Source organism: Solanum verrucosum, unplaced genomic scaffold, assembly GCF_900185275.1.
Source record: "Solanum verrucosum unplaced genomic scaffold, falcon-dt-bn FXZP01000214.1, whole genome shotgun sequence".
Lineage (NCBI taxonomy): Eukaryota > Viridiplantae > Streptophyta > Magnoliopsida > Solanales > Solanaceae > Solanum > Solanum verrucosum.
Window position 1 is genome coordinate 1175133 of NW_026020059.1, and position 18796 is coordinate 1193928.

General features: G+C 30.8%; 1 protein-coding gene across 1 annotated transcript; it reads left to right on the forward strand.

Moving 5' to 3' along the window:
- The first annotated feature begins 7991 nt into the window (after nt 1-7991).
- Nucleotides 7992-9048, forward strand: LOC125823254 (elongation of fatty acids protein 3-like). Its single transcript, XM_049502651.1, has one exon. The coding sequence runs from the start codon at nt 8004-8006 to the stop codon at nt 8823-8825; it is 822 nt and encodes a 273-aa protein (XP_049358608.1). The 5' UTR covers nt 7992-8003; the 3' UTR covers nt 8826-9048.
- Nucleotides 9049-18796: the final 9748 nt, after the last annotated feature.

The following is an 18796-nucleotide window of genomic DNA, read 5'->3' on the forward strand; positions in this document are numbered from 1 at the left end:
CATATTAATTATTTCACTGTTTATTTTACTTTATTATATTTCGTAATTTATGTAAATTTTAGGTCATTTATTTACTTATTTACTAAGCATCTTTCATTTTTCCTATTCATTACAAACAGGGTTGTCTTAACCCATAGGCGACTAATTACTTATGTGGGAAAATTGTACTTCCTTATTTATATCCTAATAATTTGAGCCTATATTATTATTTACCATATATTCATTTTTTTATTCTGTACTTTATTATTTTTATTTTAAGTATTGAACTCTCTTATACAAAATTTATTGAGTTATTGTTGCTTATAAGTTACAAAAAAACAAAATCTATTTTTTGATGTTTTCTTCTAAATTTCAAGAAGTGCAACAATCATTATATTAAAAGAACACAACAATATTTCGATATTTTTATATCAACTTATCAAATTCTTGAGCCAAGTTTTATTATTCTAACTTTATTTTATAGTTTTTCTTGAAGATTTGAATTTTTTAATATTCTTAATTCATAAGTATATATATTTTGTTTTAGTTATTATTATAATTTATTCAATTTAAATATGTTAACTAGAAAATATAATTTCGATCTTATAAAAAAGAGAAAAAGAAACTTGAAGAATTAAATAAATCTCAAAAAAGAACCCTTGAGATTTTTAACAAATAATAAATCTAATCGAAAAAATATGGGGATGTTCATTAAATAAACAAGTCAGAAATAGAGTGGAGTTAGATGATAATAAAATTCAAAAAGAAAATCTAGAAGAAGTTGGTGAAAAATGTGGCATAATCCCCGATAATCAAGAACTGCTAAATACTTTAAATTGTTCCATCCCTAAAATAAATGTGACAATTGACAATTTTTTTAATTTATTTTAAAAAACTAAATAAATATTAAGACCCTCATTAGAGTTTAGCTTTATGCCCCCAATCTTATTGAGTCGACCCTGATTATAAAGAAGAATTTACCACCTATAAACAGTGATGATCTTACAATATTTTGAGTATAAGAAAATAATGAGTGCATAAAGTTAGTTAAAAGAGAGTTCTTATTAATTGAAGGGATGTGTTCTTTTTTGTGAAGCTTTGGACTCAATTTTTGTTTAAAATTTATTGAGTTATTATGATTGGACTTTCGTATCCTAAAGGAAACAAGTCAAGAAGATTATTATTATACAAGTGAAAAGACTTAAATCTCTTTAAAGATAATTTATTTTCTTCGTTTCATTTTCAATTGTAATCTTATAATTTTACAACATCATTTAGCTCATAAAAGCACTGTCTTGTCATAAAAACAAGTACTTTCTTTGTCTCTAATTACTTGTCCACTTTTTCTTTTTTAGTTGTCCCTGATTACTTGTTCATTTTGACAAATCAAGAAAGAACAATTTTTTTTTACCTATTATACCCTCAATTAATTATTTTATAAAAGATAAAACTTCTTGAGAAACTTAAGTTTTTAATTCATCCACTTCATAATTAATAGGGGTAAAATGGTAAATTTACTATGTCAATTATTGTTTTCTTAACAGGTGTGTCAATTAAAAAGTGGATAAATAATTAAGAAAAGTAATAAATATGAACATTGGCATTAATTTATACAGTTGTATCTCAACAATGGTCTATAACGTAATTAATAGCATTGGATATACAAAGAGGTCATCCACAGGTTGATGAGATTCCACCGACAATAATAAATAGGTTTAAAGTATTGTACTTAATAAATAAATTAGATTAAGAGGAGTAATTGTATTATTGTAAATGGAGATTAGTATGTTGAAATATCACAATTAAATCATTAACATTTTGTAATTAATAATGTTCCTACACATCATCATATATTTTGTTATATTCTATATATAATAAGTTACAATGCAAAGATTTTTATAGTATTTAGTTACATTGAAACTATCTTGTTAGCTTTTAACCAAAAGGAGTACTTTTTTAAAATAATAAATATGTCATTGTATGAGCTATTTATTACTCATTCCTTTTGAATTTGTTAATCTGATTTTGATCTGACACATAGTTTACGAAAGTAAATTAGATTTTGAGAAAAAACATTAAGTGATACTTGAAGTTGTCCTAGATTTTCAAAAAGACACCTTAACTTTGCGTGCGTCCTATTACCCCACAAAACATTCAAAATCACAATAAATACACATTTTTTACACAATATTTCCACTTTGGACAAAAAATCCTTCGAATGTGCAATTTCTTAAAAACAAAAGTGGGACCCATTATTGATGTATTGAAGGATGCTTTGGTAATTTCCTATGATGAATTAGTTTTGTTTGTTTCTTTTAAATTTATTTTACTATACTAAATAATTGTATAAAATATTATAAATCACGATAATTAATTAGTTAAATATTTAAAAGATATAAAAATATATAAAAGATCTGATTGACTCTTCAAATTTTACCGGTGACACATAAATTGGGACAAATGAAATAATATATATTATTTGAAAATTTCTTAGAAAGTACTATAAGTTACAGTAATTAACAGCCATAAATATTTCAAAGACAAAAAAAATTGATTGAATCTCAAATTTTTTTTAGTACTACATAAATTGAGAAAGAAGAAACGACCTCTATTATTTGAAAATGGCATAAAAGTATACAAATCATACAATAAGAATTAACAATTTAAAATTTTAAAAGACTTTAATGCTTTATACTTATTCTATTTCCACTTTGGACAAAAATATCCTCCCAATATGCATATTTTTTTAAACAAAAAGTGGGACCTATTATTGATGTATTGAAGGATGCTTTGGTAATTTTCCTATGATGAATTTGTTTTGTTTGTTGTTTAATTTTTTTTAAATAATTGTATAAAATATTATAAATCACAATAATTATTTACTTAAATATTCAAAAGATATAAAAATATGTAAAAGATTTGATTAACTCTTCAAATTTTATCAGTGACACATAAATTAGACAAATGAAATAATATATATTATTTGAAAATTACTTAGAAAGTTCAATAATTTACAGTAATTAACAATAGAATATTTTAAAGACAAAAAAAATTTGATTGAATCTCAAAATTTTATTAGTACCACATAAATTGAGAAAGAAGAAATAACCTTTATTATTTGAAAATTGTGTAAAAGATATTACAAATCATACAACAATAATTAGCAATTTAGAATGTTAAAAGACATAAAATTTTTTTTACCATAATTAACAATAATTAAAAATTTAAACTATTTTAAATTAATATTAAAGTTTGATTAACTCTTTAATTTTGTCTTTGTCACATAAATTGAAACAAAAAATGATACATATTGAGCCCGTGCTAGCACGGGCTCCGATGTCTAGTATATATATATATATATATTATTAATTAACACGATACATAACGCGTATTCCATAAATATGTGGCATGAATCCAAAATGTCATTGAATATTTTTGGATGTTTCTTTGACTGGACAAAATCTACCACCGTACATTTAATTCTTCTTATACTGAAGGTAAAAAAAAAAGAAAAGGAATAAATGCATTTTAGTGATATAGTCCAATTTATATGTATGATGATAACCTACTCCCATACAGCACCGGCTCTATGCTATATAAAACATAAAGGCATATGTCTTAGATCCTCAATTTTGTGGGGCCTCAAATTTATCAAGAATAAATAATATTTGGTATGAAGTTTTTTATAAAAATTCTATGTTTGGTTTATTTAAATAAAAATATTTTGAAAAATGTTTTTCAAATCAATATATTTTTCTCAAATTTAAGAAAAATGACTTGTATTTAAAAAATAAGAAAAATATTTTTCAAAACTCCTTTTTCAACCTCACACCTCAACTTTCTATCCTAACTCAAGTCTTGCATATCAATTCTTGATACTTATATGGGATTCAATTCCTGATTTATGATTCGGGACCCAACTCCCAATCTCAATTCCAGACCCATCTCTTGGGTCCTAAATCGGATTAGGGTTTGGATTTATATTGAGAATGGGTCCTGAATCAGAATTCGAGGTCGGATCTCGAATCTGGTGTCGGAGTCGGATCTTGAGTTAGATATCGGGATGTGCTTTTTGTCGAGTTTTGGATCAAGAGTTGGGGTTGGATTCTGATTTAGAAGTCGGATCCTGGATCGGAAGTTAGATCGAATGTCGGCATGGTTCTTAGTTGGAAAGTTAGATCGTCTTAGGTTGAGAGTTGGATTAGGTTCCAATATGGCAGTTGTGTCTTAGGTTGGAAATTGGAGTAGGGGTCAGATTTTGAGTCAAAAATTGGGTCCCGGGTCAAAAATCAAGGTCGCAACTTGATTCAAAAGTCGAGTTTGGTTTGGGTGTTAAGTCCCGGATATGAATCAGATCTTGAATCGAGTGTCGAGATTGGGTTCCAGATTAGTAAGGTTGGATATCCATGCGGGAGTCATAATTATGTGCAATTCGAATGTCAGATCACAGGTCGAGAGTTGGGGTCAGGTTTCAGATCAGATGTCAGGGTTTGGTATCAGAGTGGGATCCTAATTCAAAATGTCGGGTCTTGAATCAAATGTGCCAGTGTTGGGGGTTAGGATCGGGTTCAGTTCTAATGTTGAATCTCGGATCAAGAATCAAAGTTGAATCCCAAGTTAGGGTCGGATCATGAATCAGTTGTAGGGGTATTCCAATTTGAATGTCGAGCCAAGTTGGGAGTCGGAGTCAGGTTTCGGGTCAGATCTCAGAGTAGAATTTTGGACTAGTCATCGAGGTCGTGTTCCAGTTCGAATATCGGGGTTGAGTCCCAAATCGATTATCTGAGTTGATTTTAAGTTAGAAACTATTTTTCTAAAATGTATTTTCTGCTCTCTAACCAAAAATAAAAGTTATTTTTAAAAAAAAATAGTTTTCATTCACCAACCAAAAACTAGAAAAATATTTTCCTTTGTACCAAACATTTTTTTTACTATTCATGATAAAATTACATATTTTTTTAAAAAAACAAATCATATCATTTAGTTCTCTCTAACCCATTAAAATAGAAGAAATCAAGAAAATATTGTTTGAACTTCTTACATTCTCACCATTAATATTCACATTATTTTATTTGTTCTAACTCCTATTGTAATGTCATTTTGATAAGTTAGAGAAATACTCTATCAAAAATATGAATTAATAGTTAAAAAGCGTTGAACAAAGTGAGTTGTAATTTTTTTTTTGTGTCTTCTTAAATTTTTAAGCATTACAATAAACATATTAAAGTAGAACCAAATTATCAACTTTTTGAATTAATTTCTATGGTTCTAACTCTTATTTTTATTTGAAATTTCACAACTTATTACTTATAAAATTATGTTAACAATTCGTATAATGGTTGTCTTGATTAGTAAAATGATGTTATTAAAAGTTATATCAATAAAATCTTATATAAAACTAAAAAAATATTCGAAGAAATCATTTATAAAAAAAATATTAAATAATAATTAATATTTAAAAAGTGTAAGAAAATAAGTTTTAAATAAATACGTTTGTTTAGATTTTAAGTTTCTAATTGAAATTTCATTTTAGGACTCCCTTTATGTTGACCCCCTTGTCCCTATATGTCATTAACAAATTTAAAATGGAAAAGGTTGAAATATACTTGTGTACTATCATAATTCATTTAAGTTTATTTTTTGTTTAGATCTATTTTTTTTCTTTAGAGATTCGCATGTTTAAAACACATGCCTCCTTATGATTTCAAATGTTACAAGAAACTCTTTCCTTTGATATTTATTGTAACGAAGCTATTTTATAACTAAAATGAACAGGTTTATTCCTTGAATATAAATTTTATGTTTCTTTCAATTCTCATAGATACACATATTTAATTAGTTCTTACAAAATAGTTTCCAAATGACAAAAATAAAATTAACAATGAAAAATCTAAACAATTCATAATTATCAAATTTTTTTAAGCTTGTTTTTCTTTTAAAACCTACCATATATATTTGTGTTAAAGTGTATTGTTTTTGTTCTTAGCGCTTATTGTGATTGTAGTGTTATTAGATTAAGCATATTTAATTTTTAATTAATTAGAGTGTGAATTTTCAGTACTGCTTATACCTAACTTGAAGTTAATATCTTTAACTTTTGATATTTTAAGATATAAAAAAAGAAAATTTCTTTTCGATCAAAACTGAAAAAATAAAAGAAGAAAGAAAATTTAAACAATATCGTCAAACTTTTTTTAACATCTCTTTTCATTTATACTTTTTTTAACATCACCTTTCTCACATTCTGTCTAAGATCGGCCTAGCCTAGAATTTGTAAGTCACTATTGATTTCAACCCAATTTCTTTCAGCATTCGGTCTACCCTTAACGGCCGGAGCAGATCGTTACCGTTGGAGATTGTTTAAGAAGAATAAAAAAGGAGAGTCAAAAGTTAACGATGTTAAACATTAAATTTGGTATAAGGACAAAAATTATACATTTTATCTAATTGAAGATCAAATATGCTTAGTCTAATTACATAAGGACCATAATCATTATAAGTTAATAACACGGGGACTAAAACCACCATTTCTCTAAATTATGGGACCATTTTAGTTTTGACCTTTAGTTTTAAAGTCAACTCTTTAATTGTAACTTTATTATTATGAATGTTGCTAATATTTGTGTAAATTCTATAACTATTTTGAGTAAAAAATCAACTTATGATAAATAAAAATTACTTTAATTATGGACATCTCAATAAACTTCTTCACATTAGATTTTTGCAGAAAAAAGAAAGAAATAAGTTACTACCACCACACACACGAAAAGAAATTGTTCTATAAATTAATAAATATTAAGTCCGTGCAGAACACGAATTTTTTGTAACTAGTCATAAGATATGAGAGAGTTTTTATATCAAATAATAAAGTTGTATATAATGGATAACTTTACCCGCTGGCAAATTAATGTACGACTTACGCCAAAATTGAAAGAAACCAGCTTAAATGCGTGCATCCAATTAATAACAAAATAACCCAATTTCATAGAAGAGGTTTCAAAATTTTTTAAAAATAAAATAAAAATCACTGTGAAAGAGCAAGTTTTTTGACATTTAAAAGAGAAGAAGATGATGAAAAGAAAAGAAAAGAAAAGAAAAAGGTGAAATTACTCAGAATAACAAACATATAGCCAGCCTATATTAGGTATTATAGTTATAGTTTAAGAAAATTGTAATTCGCGGTTACAGTTTTCTCAATTTTTGCTATTCGCATGATTTGTATAATTCGTTTGATTTGTACAAATCTAGAATTTGTATAATTCGGTTTCTGATTGTATAAATCAAGAATTTTGTATATGCTTACCCTAATTATTTGTATACGATTTATGAAAAAATCATAATAAATTACCTTGTTTGTATATTGACAAGCAAATTATACAAACGGAAATCTGAAAAATTCCTAAATGTAAAAAAAAGAAGAAGAATTTGTATATACTTACTCTATTTGTATATTCACAAGTGAAATATACAAATGGACAGAAATATACAAACCGCAACCTCCATAGCAAACAGAACTATAGCTACGGAGCGAAATTATCAAAACTATAGCTATAGACAGGGGCGGAGCCACCTTAGTATGAGGGGGTATCTGAACCCCCTCCGACGGAAAATTATATTATTTATACATGGTTATAATAATTTTTTATGTATATATAGTTAATGTCGAACCCTCTTCGGTTGCTTCGTGTGTCTATTTCTACAGATTTTGAACCCTCTTACTGAAAATTCTGGCTCCGCCTCTGGCTATAGAACCTTATTATGTCTATTATATTTGCTATTTCTGAAATTTTCTCGAAAAAGAAAATACGTCTGGTAAGTTTTATTTTTAAAAAATACCAAATTGTGACAAAGTATAACGGGAAAAATAATTTGGATCGATAATATAAAGAAGAATATATTAAAATTATTTATCATATTATAGGAATATGTTTTTAATCTAAAAATACCGTGGAAATGGAGAAACTATTTTTCTATATATATGCATACAATATGTTTTGTCTGATAGACATATTCATTGGTTAAACATGGAATCTCTTTACTCCAATATCCATTACTGGCTTGTTGACCATCCAACAATCAGCCAATTTGAATGGAAACAAGGTCACACATTTGGTTCTTCCATATCTTTTCTTACAATTTCAGTGTCTGTTTACTTATGTCTGACTCTCTTATCGCTCCGTTTTTCTACATTTATCCCTACCCTCACTACCATCACCATTCGCAATATTACCGCGATCCACAGCCTCATTCTCTGTCTCCTCTCTCTACTCATGGTCATTGCCGGCATCCTTTCTGTCCAACACCAAATGCCACCTCATGATTGGAAGTGGATCGTATGTTTCCCCGGTGCCAATCATACTCTTCCACGTGGACCTGTGTTCTTTTGGATTTATATTTGCTATCTTTCAAAAATTATTGAATTTATCGATACACTTTTAATCGTCCTCAGTAGTTCTAGATCGCGAAGGTTATCGTTCCTCCATGTCTATCACCATGCACTTGTGACCGTTCTTGGTTATATTGGGCTTCAGTATGCGCAATCGATGTTGGGTCTTGCTCTTATCGTCAATGCTTCGATTCATGTTCTAATGTATGCTTATTATTTCCTATCGGCTATAGGAAAAAGGCCATGGTGGAAAAAATTGGTGACAAATTGTCAAATATACCAATTTATGCTTGGGTTTATAATATCGGCTATGATGTTGTATTATCACTTTACAACTGAGTTTGGATGCACAGGAGTTGGAGCATGGTGTTTTGGTATTGTTTTTAATGCATCACTATTAGTGCTCTTTCTTGATTTTCATTCCAAGAACTATACCAACAACATCAAGAAAGAGCTTTAATTTATGATTAATTTATATCACTTAAGTCGAGGTCATGTCTTGTCCTTCAGTATAATGACCGCTTTTATGTTTTTCCAGAATTTTATTAGTTCCAAGCTCAAATGCCTGTTCATTCATTTTCATTTCAAACAAAGGCGAGCATCTCCTATGTATCCATTGCTTATCCCTATTGCTCCGCTACTTTGTTTTTTTTTATAATATTTTTATTTAATTTTCCACTTGATGTTAGATGCTCTTATTACTGAAGTTTCGATTAAATTTGAATTACACTTGTAGTTCCATATTTTGTTAGCTAGTTAATTATTCTCTTACTTTATCTCAATTTATGTCTTGACATATCATTTATGGGAGATAGACTTTAAGAGACTACAACCAGGTTGTTGGTCATCAACTTGCAACTCTTTAAGCTACTTTTGATATTTTGAATTATTGGCACTATTTTTATATGATTTAAAAAGTATTATAGATCACAATTTAAAATAGTTGAAAGACATAAAAAAATTGATCGACTCATGAAATTTTTTCTATAATCAAGACATATAGGGTAATATAGTTTATTTAAAATTTATATTAAAAAGTACTATAAATTATAATAAATAACAACTTAAAATATTTCAAAACCATATAAAATTTGTATGTCTCTCCAAATTTTAACTCCATCACATAATCACTACTATGTATAGACGTGGACACCTCTTCGTCAACGTGTCTGCTTCTAACCGAGTGCATTTATATAATATTTATATTTTCTTCGTTATAATTTATTTCTTAAGTCTTTTGGATATTTAAAAATTACGCAAAATTCCTATATATCACGATTATTAACAGTTTAAAATATTTAAATCTTAAAAGGCATAAAGAATTCGATTGACTCTTGAATTTTTTTCGGTGCCACATATATTAGGATAGAAGACGTAATATATATTATTTGCAAATGACCTAAAAAATACTAGTATAAGTTACAACAATTAACAACTTGAAATATTTGAAAGATATATAAATTCCACGTAAATTGAAACATAAGGAGTAATATATTTTATATGAATATTATAAATAAAATATATTATAAATCACACTATCTAATAACTTAAAATAATTTTTTTTTAAAAACATATAAAAATTTGGATGATTAATCTCTAAATTCCAACTCTGCGACATCAATTGATATCGAAATGATAACATGTATTGTGCCCGTATTGGCACGGTCTCCAATGTCTCACATAAATTGATAGGGTTACTGCCCAAAAGTGGTTGATTTAACAATTATTTCTATTAATGAGAGTTGGTGTACGAAACGGACGGGTGCTGCAAAATATTTACTAACCATGGTATAGATAGAACCCACCAATTTTATATTACTTACATACCCTCATATTTCCATAATATTTCATTTTCATCCTATCTAATAACTCAGCAGCCAATTCTGCAATCATTTGTCCATGTCCTTTGCTTTTTAGCCTATTACAGAATTTTCTTTTATATCTAGTGTGAGCAAAAGTAGAATATGTTACATTTGAAATTAACAGTTAGTCTAAGGTGTGTCAATTGAACACCTCACTGATGGCCAAATATGGAGCTCAATGGCGGATCCAGGATTTAGAGTTCGTGGGTGCCAAATAGACTTATCGATTAAATTAATTTTATATTTGATTAAATTATTCGTCTTTCAATATATATCATAAATCAATCAATAAAATATAAATAATAAGATATTACAAATCCTCACTCCACACTAAAAGCATGAAGTTAACAAATTTAAAACTTTCAATAATATTACTAATATTATAAATAAATATCATTCATTTACAATTGTCCTCGACGAGTTTTCATATTCTGAAAACGATCGATAATGACGTCATTACTAACATTTATAAATACATCACGCTCTATGCAACACACTAGACAATCATTTAAATATTGATTACCAATACTATTCCGCACTTCATTGACGAAAATGCTCTCTCCACCGTTGTCGTAGCAACAGGTAAAATGAAAGTCAACTTTACAAGTAAATAAACAAGTGAAAAGTCAAAGGAGTAATAATGTAATTAATTTAATTTAAGTCAATAACAATTATAAAAATAATAATAATAATGTGCCAGCTTCTGCAGCAAATTTCTCAAAAAAATAGGTATAAATGGGATTCGAACCTGCGACATCAGCCTTCTAAAGTTGCCCTCCTACCGTGGCACCACATGTCAGTTTTGTTCTCAGGGTGGCACACTTTATATTTATATAAATATTATGTATATATACCTATGTTTATATAGAGTTTCCGTCAAAGTTCGGGGGTGGCGTGGCACCCCCACACCCCTTTATAGATCCGCCCATGATGGAGCCACATATAACCATAAAATTCACTTACTGATTGATCACAAGTGGAAGGGGGCCACTATCCAGAATATCCAAAAATTGAAGGTATGATTTACGATCGCAAATGGTTTTGACGGACCGCGAATGATTCACATTGAGCTAAAAAGCTGATCCACAATGTTGTCTATAGACAGTATGTCAACTCCACGGTCCACAATGTTGAAGATAAGAGAAGCTGAAGATATGGAACAGGTTGCACAACATGATACAATTAACGTATACAATTGTTAACTGTTAAGAGAGTTAGAATCACACTAGGATTGGGTCGTTGAAGTCGACTAGGATAACTTATAATTGTAGTAGTAGTGGTCAACCTCTACTCTTGTAAATTGTATATTTGTATTGTAGTAGGACACTAAGTGTAGCAAACCTAGGACTCTATAATTCACTCCTATAAAAGGAGCATGCACTCGACAATTTTATTCATCAATATAATCCATAATTTCTCTAATTCTTTACGTGAGAATTCTACATGGTATCAGCTCATAAGCTCTTCCGCTCGCTAAGTATTGAATCTAAAGTAACCACATGTTCAAACTGCAAAGCCCCCCTCTACTAAAACTCTATCCACCTTTTTGCTTCATCACCTCATTGCCTCGTGTTCCATTAAACTTAAGCCAACAAACTATCTCATATGGAGGATACAAATGATGTAGTTGATTCTGGTGATGAGACTAACTTATCTCAATGCGGAGAATGAGTCAACTAGAAGTAGTTGTTCAATTGGAAAGACTGTTGAGAAAGTTGTAATTGTTGAGAAGAATGGAGAAGATAGTGGCAATATTGACAACTTGAAAGACAAAGATGTATTGCTAAGGAGTTAGATCTCAAGAACCTTGATAGAGGAAAACATGTACCTGAATATGAGTTGTTCAACTGTCAAGGAGATGTGGGAATGCTTGAAAGATTTTTATCTTCAAGCAACAAAAGATAATGAGTTTCAACTCAAATAACAACTGCAAAGTGTTAATCTAGGAACCAGAAAGATTGATGAATATATTAAGGAATTCAAAGGTATATATGATGGTCTTGCAACCATTCACAAACTTGTGAATGAAAATAACAAAGTAATCAATTTTGCTAGAGGTTTAGGCCTAAGTATAAGACTTTTATGACTGTCATTTTAGGGAAGACACCATATCGCACCCATAATCAATTTGCTACTGCTCTCACGGGTTTTAATATAAGGGAGGATGGAGAAGAGATGCCACAACAGAGCCATAACATGACATTCTTTGTTCAAAGGGGTATGGTAAGAGGAAACTACTCTCAGGAAAGAGGAAACAACAACTTCAACTCTCGAGGAAGAGGCTTCAAGCCTGCTGGACAAGGAACAAAGTTCTCAAAACAATGGATATGGAATAGGTTGTAAGAATAATCAAAGTTTCCAAAATGGAAACAAGGAAAGGAACAATACTGAGTCATGTCAAATTTGTGGTAGAAATAACCATACTGCTCTTAAGTGTTTTTTTTTTTTTTACAGATGGAGCTATTCTTATCAATCTGCAGATGAACTACCATAAACATTGGTTGTCGTCAATCTACAGAATACATCTGCTACTAGTGACACTATGTATATGGACTCAGGAGCAAAAAGTTATATGACACATAACTCAGGTATTCTATCTGAACTTAAACACTACAATGGACCAAATAAAATCATCGTTGGGAATGAATCACAACTAAACATAACACATGTTGGGAATACAACTAAATCAAGCCTGAAATTACAAGAAGTCCTTAGATTACAAAAAATCTACACGCAGTTAGTAAACTTACTAAGAGTTTTTGCACTCTTGAATTTAATGAAACTAACTTTGTTGTAAAATATAATTGAATACAAGGCCAAGGGATCTAAGAGGAGTGAACTCAATGTTTTGGAAGATAACAATCTCTATGATCTGACTACTGCACACAATTGGAATACATTAGACAACATGTGGCATATTAGATTAGGACGTCCTAGTTTGAAGTCATTAGAGGTTTTGAGTAATAATAGTTACATCAATGTTAGTAGTTGAAAAAGGGGCCTATTGTTTGTTCTAGTTGCCAATTAGGCAAAAGTTGTAAACTTCTATTGGCTTGAGAAATAAAATTGAGAAGGAACCTTTATTGAAAATTTATTGTGATCTGTGGGGATCCTGCTCTTGTTGAATCCTCTCAATATATAAGATGTTATGTAGTGTTTGTATATGATCACACAAGGTATCCTTGGCTTTATCCACTGAAAAGAAGTCTTGAATTATTTGAAGTATTTGTAAAAAAATTTAAAAAAATGGAAAACATTTTTTAAAAGAGATTAAGATATTCCAATATGATAGAGGTGGTGAGTTCATCAAAACAACTTCATTAAACATTTGGAAGATTGTGGTATTGTCAGGCATATTTCATGTCCTAACACACTTGAACAAAATGAAGTTTCAGAAAGAAAACATATTCATATTGTTGAGACTGATTAACTCTCCTACTTCATTCTAACCTTCTTTTGTTTCTATGGATTGAGGTATTTCTCACTGCAGTTTTTCTCATTCATAGACAACCCTACTCATTCTTAAAGATGGTGACTCTATTTGTTAAGTTATATGGTGAGAAATCTGATTACAATAACCTAGAGATGTTTGGTTGTAGGTTTTCTCCTTATATCAAGGGTAGTAACAAGTTCATTCCAAAGACCCACCATTGTGTGTTCATAGAATACAACTGCTTATACAAAGGTTACATATGTTATCATTCATTAACAAGAAGAGTGTATGTGTCCAAACATGTTGTCTTTGATGAAAATACATTACATTTTGTACCTCCAAGTCAAGATCAGACTAACACTAATGTCTCACTTCATCTTGCTACATTTGTTGAATTTTTCTCCAAATTGTAGGCACATAATGATCCTAATTCTAGGGAATTACAACTTACTGGTACACAAGCTACTGGTGACAATGTTACTAAAAAATCCAACAGCCCGCATACCTTTTGATGATGATAATAATATTGATCCCTCAAATGCAGGATTAGATGATGGTCATGAGAAATAGGTTGAAAGTGCAGGTCCAGACAATGGTGATGAGACTCAGGTTGCAGATTCAGGATCAACTAGTGGTAGTGAGGAACATGTTGCACGTGAAGGTCCAAATAGTGGTGGTCCATCAAATCTCACCTTCTTTGTGACTATCCCACAAGGAATACACTTAAAAGTTGATCTCTCAAGATGAAATCTGACAGAGAACCAACAATCTAAAGATACTACACTACAATCAGTTGTCTCAGTTGATACACCTCATGCATCACATGATCACTAGACACAAGGTAAAGTAACATCACCTGTCACTTGTTGCTAACAACAAAGAAGAAATTTTGAGGAACCAAAAACTACTAAGGAAGCACTAAAGTAACCTCATTATATGCAGAAGAAAATCAATGCTTTACATAACAACAAGGCATGGATATTGATACCCAAATCTTCTAGTATAAACTTAGTTGGTTCAAAATGGATGTTGACAACCAAGTTAAAGGCTAATGGAATAATAGATAGATACAAAGTCAGGCTTGTTGCCAGGGGTTTGTCACAGCTTGAAGAGATAGATTTTGAAGAAACTCTTAGCCCTATGGTTAAGTCCACAACTATTAGGGTGGTTCTATCCATTGTTGTCAGCTCTAAGTGGGAGGTATACATGGTTTAACTAGATGTCAAAAATGCATTCCTCCATGGTTTCTTGTAAGATGAGGTATACATGAGTTAACCTCCTATATTCGTTGATCCTAGGTATCCTAATCATGTGTGTCTACCGAAAAAGGCATTGTATGTTCTTAAATAGGCACTAAGATCTTGATTTGATAGGTTTAGCATGCATCTCTTACAGCTTGGTTTCGTTTGTAGTAAGGCAAATCCCTCCTTGTTCATTTTTCAAACTCACAAAAGTACCATATTACTCTTGTTATATGTAGATGGCATTATTGTAACAGGAAGCAATCTATCACATGTCTCATATTTGGTTCTACAACTTAAAAATGAATTTTCTATGAAAGATCTTAGTCCTTTACACATTTTTTTTGGGAGTAGAGGTCAAGTATTTTATAAGAGGAATTCACTTGAGTCATAGTAAGTATGTTTATGAGTTACTGGACAAGACAAATATGACATTGGCAAAGGCTGTAGCTACTCTTTTTGCTTAAAATCATGATTTACATGAAGCTTTGGGAAGTCTTATCAATGCCTCTTTATACAGAATTATAGTAGGGAGTGTCCAATATTTGACACTCACAAGATCTGACATCACTCATGCAGCGAATCTACCAATTCAGTTTTTGCAATGTCATAAAATTGAACATCTTTACGGAGTCAAAAAGATTCTAAGCACATCAAAGGTACTCTACACTCTGGACTCGGAATTATTTCAAAATCACCTTGTAGGTCGTATGAATATTTAGATGCTAATTAGGGAGGCTACACCACCAATAGGAAATCAACTACAGGCTATAGCATCTACGTAGGTGTCAATTGTATTTCTTGGACTTTCAAGAAACATACCACAATAGCTATATCAAGTGCTGAAGCTGACTAAAGAGCACTAGACTCCACTATAGCAGAGATGACATGGATGACATATCTACTTCGTGATCTTGAAGTGTATCTCAAGTCATTCCCTAAACTGTATTGTGATAACTTGAGTGTTTTGTACATGACAGTCAATCTAGTTATGCATGCTAAAACCAAACATGTTGAAATGAACTATCATTTTGTTCGAGAAAGGATGGCCAAATGTCAACTTCTTACTCAGTTTGTGAGGTCCAAAGATCAGCTAGCTTATATCAAAGCATTGACAAAGAAACTCTTTGTTGGATTTCGAAGCAAGCTAGGAGTAACTATTCCTCCACTCGCTAGCTTGAGGGGAAATTTTGAAGATAAGGTAAGCTGAAGATATGGAACACGTTGATCAACATGGTACAATCAACGTATACAATTGTTAAATGTTAAAGAGTGTTAGAGTCACACTAGGACGGGGCTACTGCATTAGCTGAAGTCGACTAAGCTACTATGTCTTATGTTAGCTGAAGTCGACCAGGATAAGTTATAATTGTAGTAGTAGTAGTCAACCTCTACTCTTGTACATTGTGTATTTGTATTGTAGTAGGACTCTAAGTGTAGCAATCCTAGGACTATATAATTCACTCCTATGTATGGAGCATGTACTTGATAGTTTTAATCATCAATATAATCCTTGACTTCTCTTATTATTTACGCCACAGTTCTACACACGAGTCAAAGAAGAAGGAACTTCCTCGAGTGTAGATCATTTACGATCGTCATATGTGAATCGCATGTCAAATTTGTGATTTGTACTTAGTTGATTGTAATGATACCTTTCGATCTTTATGGGTAAGCCAATGAAAAAATAATTGGGTAAGAAAACATTTTGAGTACTGACTTAAAAATTTTAGACGAGGCTAATTATAGACAAAATCTAAACAAGGTGGGTTTTAGGGAAATCCGAGAAAGGACTGGATAAAATTTCTAAGCTTGGATTGGTTCTTCAATTATTTAATACATCAAGGAGTTTGTAAGGCATTTCGGAAGTGAATTCGAGTAAGTACAACTTTTGTTATCAAACTTGACATGAAATGGTTAGGTTAGAACGTCAAACTTTGAAAGGGTGTTGCGAAATGAATTTTTTAGAAGAATTCCAAGTTTCTGTTCGGTGCAAGTCGCATGGCTGGTGGTGGGATCCCACTCTAGCGGGTTGGGGGCCGCTATAGCGGGGTAAGTCACAGATTATGAAAAACGTCCCAAAACTGATCATTGTTATGAAAACTCATTTTTGGGAAGAAAAAAGGGCAACCTTAGGATTTTTCTTCAGTTTTCCATAAAATTCTTCGGTAAAAATAAGTTAACTACTCCCCTTAACTTAGTAATTCAATTCTTGGACCTTAGAATCAATGGTAGATATCTTAGGGAAGAGATTTGATTTGAATTAATGATGGGAAAACCTTGATTTGGGTGGGACGATCATAGGAATGACCTGAGGTTTAGGATTTGAGTATAACCCGGGTATTTTTAGGCCATTGTTCATTGATTGCGTTATTTTGTTATTGTTTTAAATCAAGAACAATCTGAAATTTGTAACAAAGGAAAAACTCAAGTTCTATAGAGTTTTCAAGGCTTGATTTGAGGTAGGTGATGGTTGTTTATTTTTCAAGTTATGTAATGTGCGCGTGTTAACTAATTATGTAGTATTACTTGTACAACATATTGGAAAAAATATAAAGGGATAAATGTAAAATGATATCAAGTTGTCAATCTCATGTAATGAACTTGTTTAATTTGCTTGTGGCTTGGAAATGTGTTTGATTCATTATATATGCGACTTTGTGTGATATATGTGATTGATGGTTAGCTCGGGTACCATGCCTGGTACAAAATATTCTATTAATTGACTTGGGTACCATGTTGGTACATGTTGCTATTAGTTGGCTCGGGTACCATGCCTGATATAGAATATTATATTGGTTGGATCGGATACCACGCTAGTACATGCTTTATAATTGTTGGCTCGGGAACCATGTGTGTTGATTATTCTCTTATATGTTTTGTTCCTTGAGTGAATTGAGATTGCTTGTAATCATGTGGAAATTCTTCATGTAAATGTGTAAGTCAAGATTGGTGATTGAGAGTCTTGTGGAATTGGTGATTGAGAGTCTTGTGGAATTGCTGACTTGGTTGGTGTATGTGTTGTATTACGATTAATATATTTTAGTTATATGTTTACATCTATATCTTTAGAGTTGGCCGATGATCCTTCCAGTACATTGTGGTTGTGTACTGATACTCTAATTGCTCTTTCTATATTGAGTACATGGCATATTTAGGCAGCTGTTACGAGACCTCAAGTGTGAGACACACGATATCTGAATCCAAGGGTAAACTACTTCTTTCGGGTTGTCATGGATTCCTCTTATCTTCTTAGTCCATCTCTTTGGACTTAGACCTTTTCAGACTTATGTTTTCTTTTATTTTGGGGTTGCATCCCCTTATTCTAGACGATTAGAGTTTTGGTACACGACTTTCAGTTTCTAAGGTGTTATTTTCACAAATGTTTTATGATAACATATTTTGTTTGTGGGAACTTAATCTTTATTTGTTTTAAACTGTTATTTTAGACGTTTGTTTAATTACAGATTGGTTGGTAATTGATTCTCTCACTAGAGGATTAGTGTGGGTTCCACTCATGGCGGGTTGGGATCGTGAAAAGAAATTTATGGTGTACTGATGGGGAACAATAGTAGGCTATTTATGGAGAGCTAAACAATATCTAGGAATTGTATGTGATTTTTACGATCCATAAATGGTGTCAACATGGTACTTCTGTTAGATTTTAATTTAGAATTTGTGGATTAATATAAAAACTTTTTGTAGGATTTTTGTATATATATCTTTTACAGATTTTGTACGAACAAGTTAGACCATTGAAAATTCTCTTTTCTAGTCATTTTTCAAGGAAAGAATTCTATTACTTTCAAGCATAAGTGACTTTGATGTAGACATTTAAACTCTGACAAATGTCATCGATTCAATCTCGTTGAAGACTTATTCATCTCAACGATTG

Excerpts from the sequence above, each read along its gene's own strand:
- LOC125823254 (XM_049502651.1), top strand. The coding sequence starts at position 8,004 with ATGGAATCTCTTTACTCCAATATCCATTACTGGCTTGTTGACCATCCA.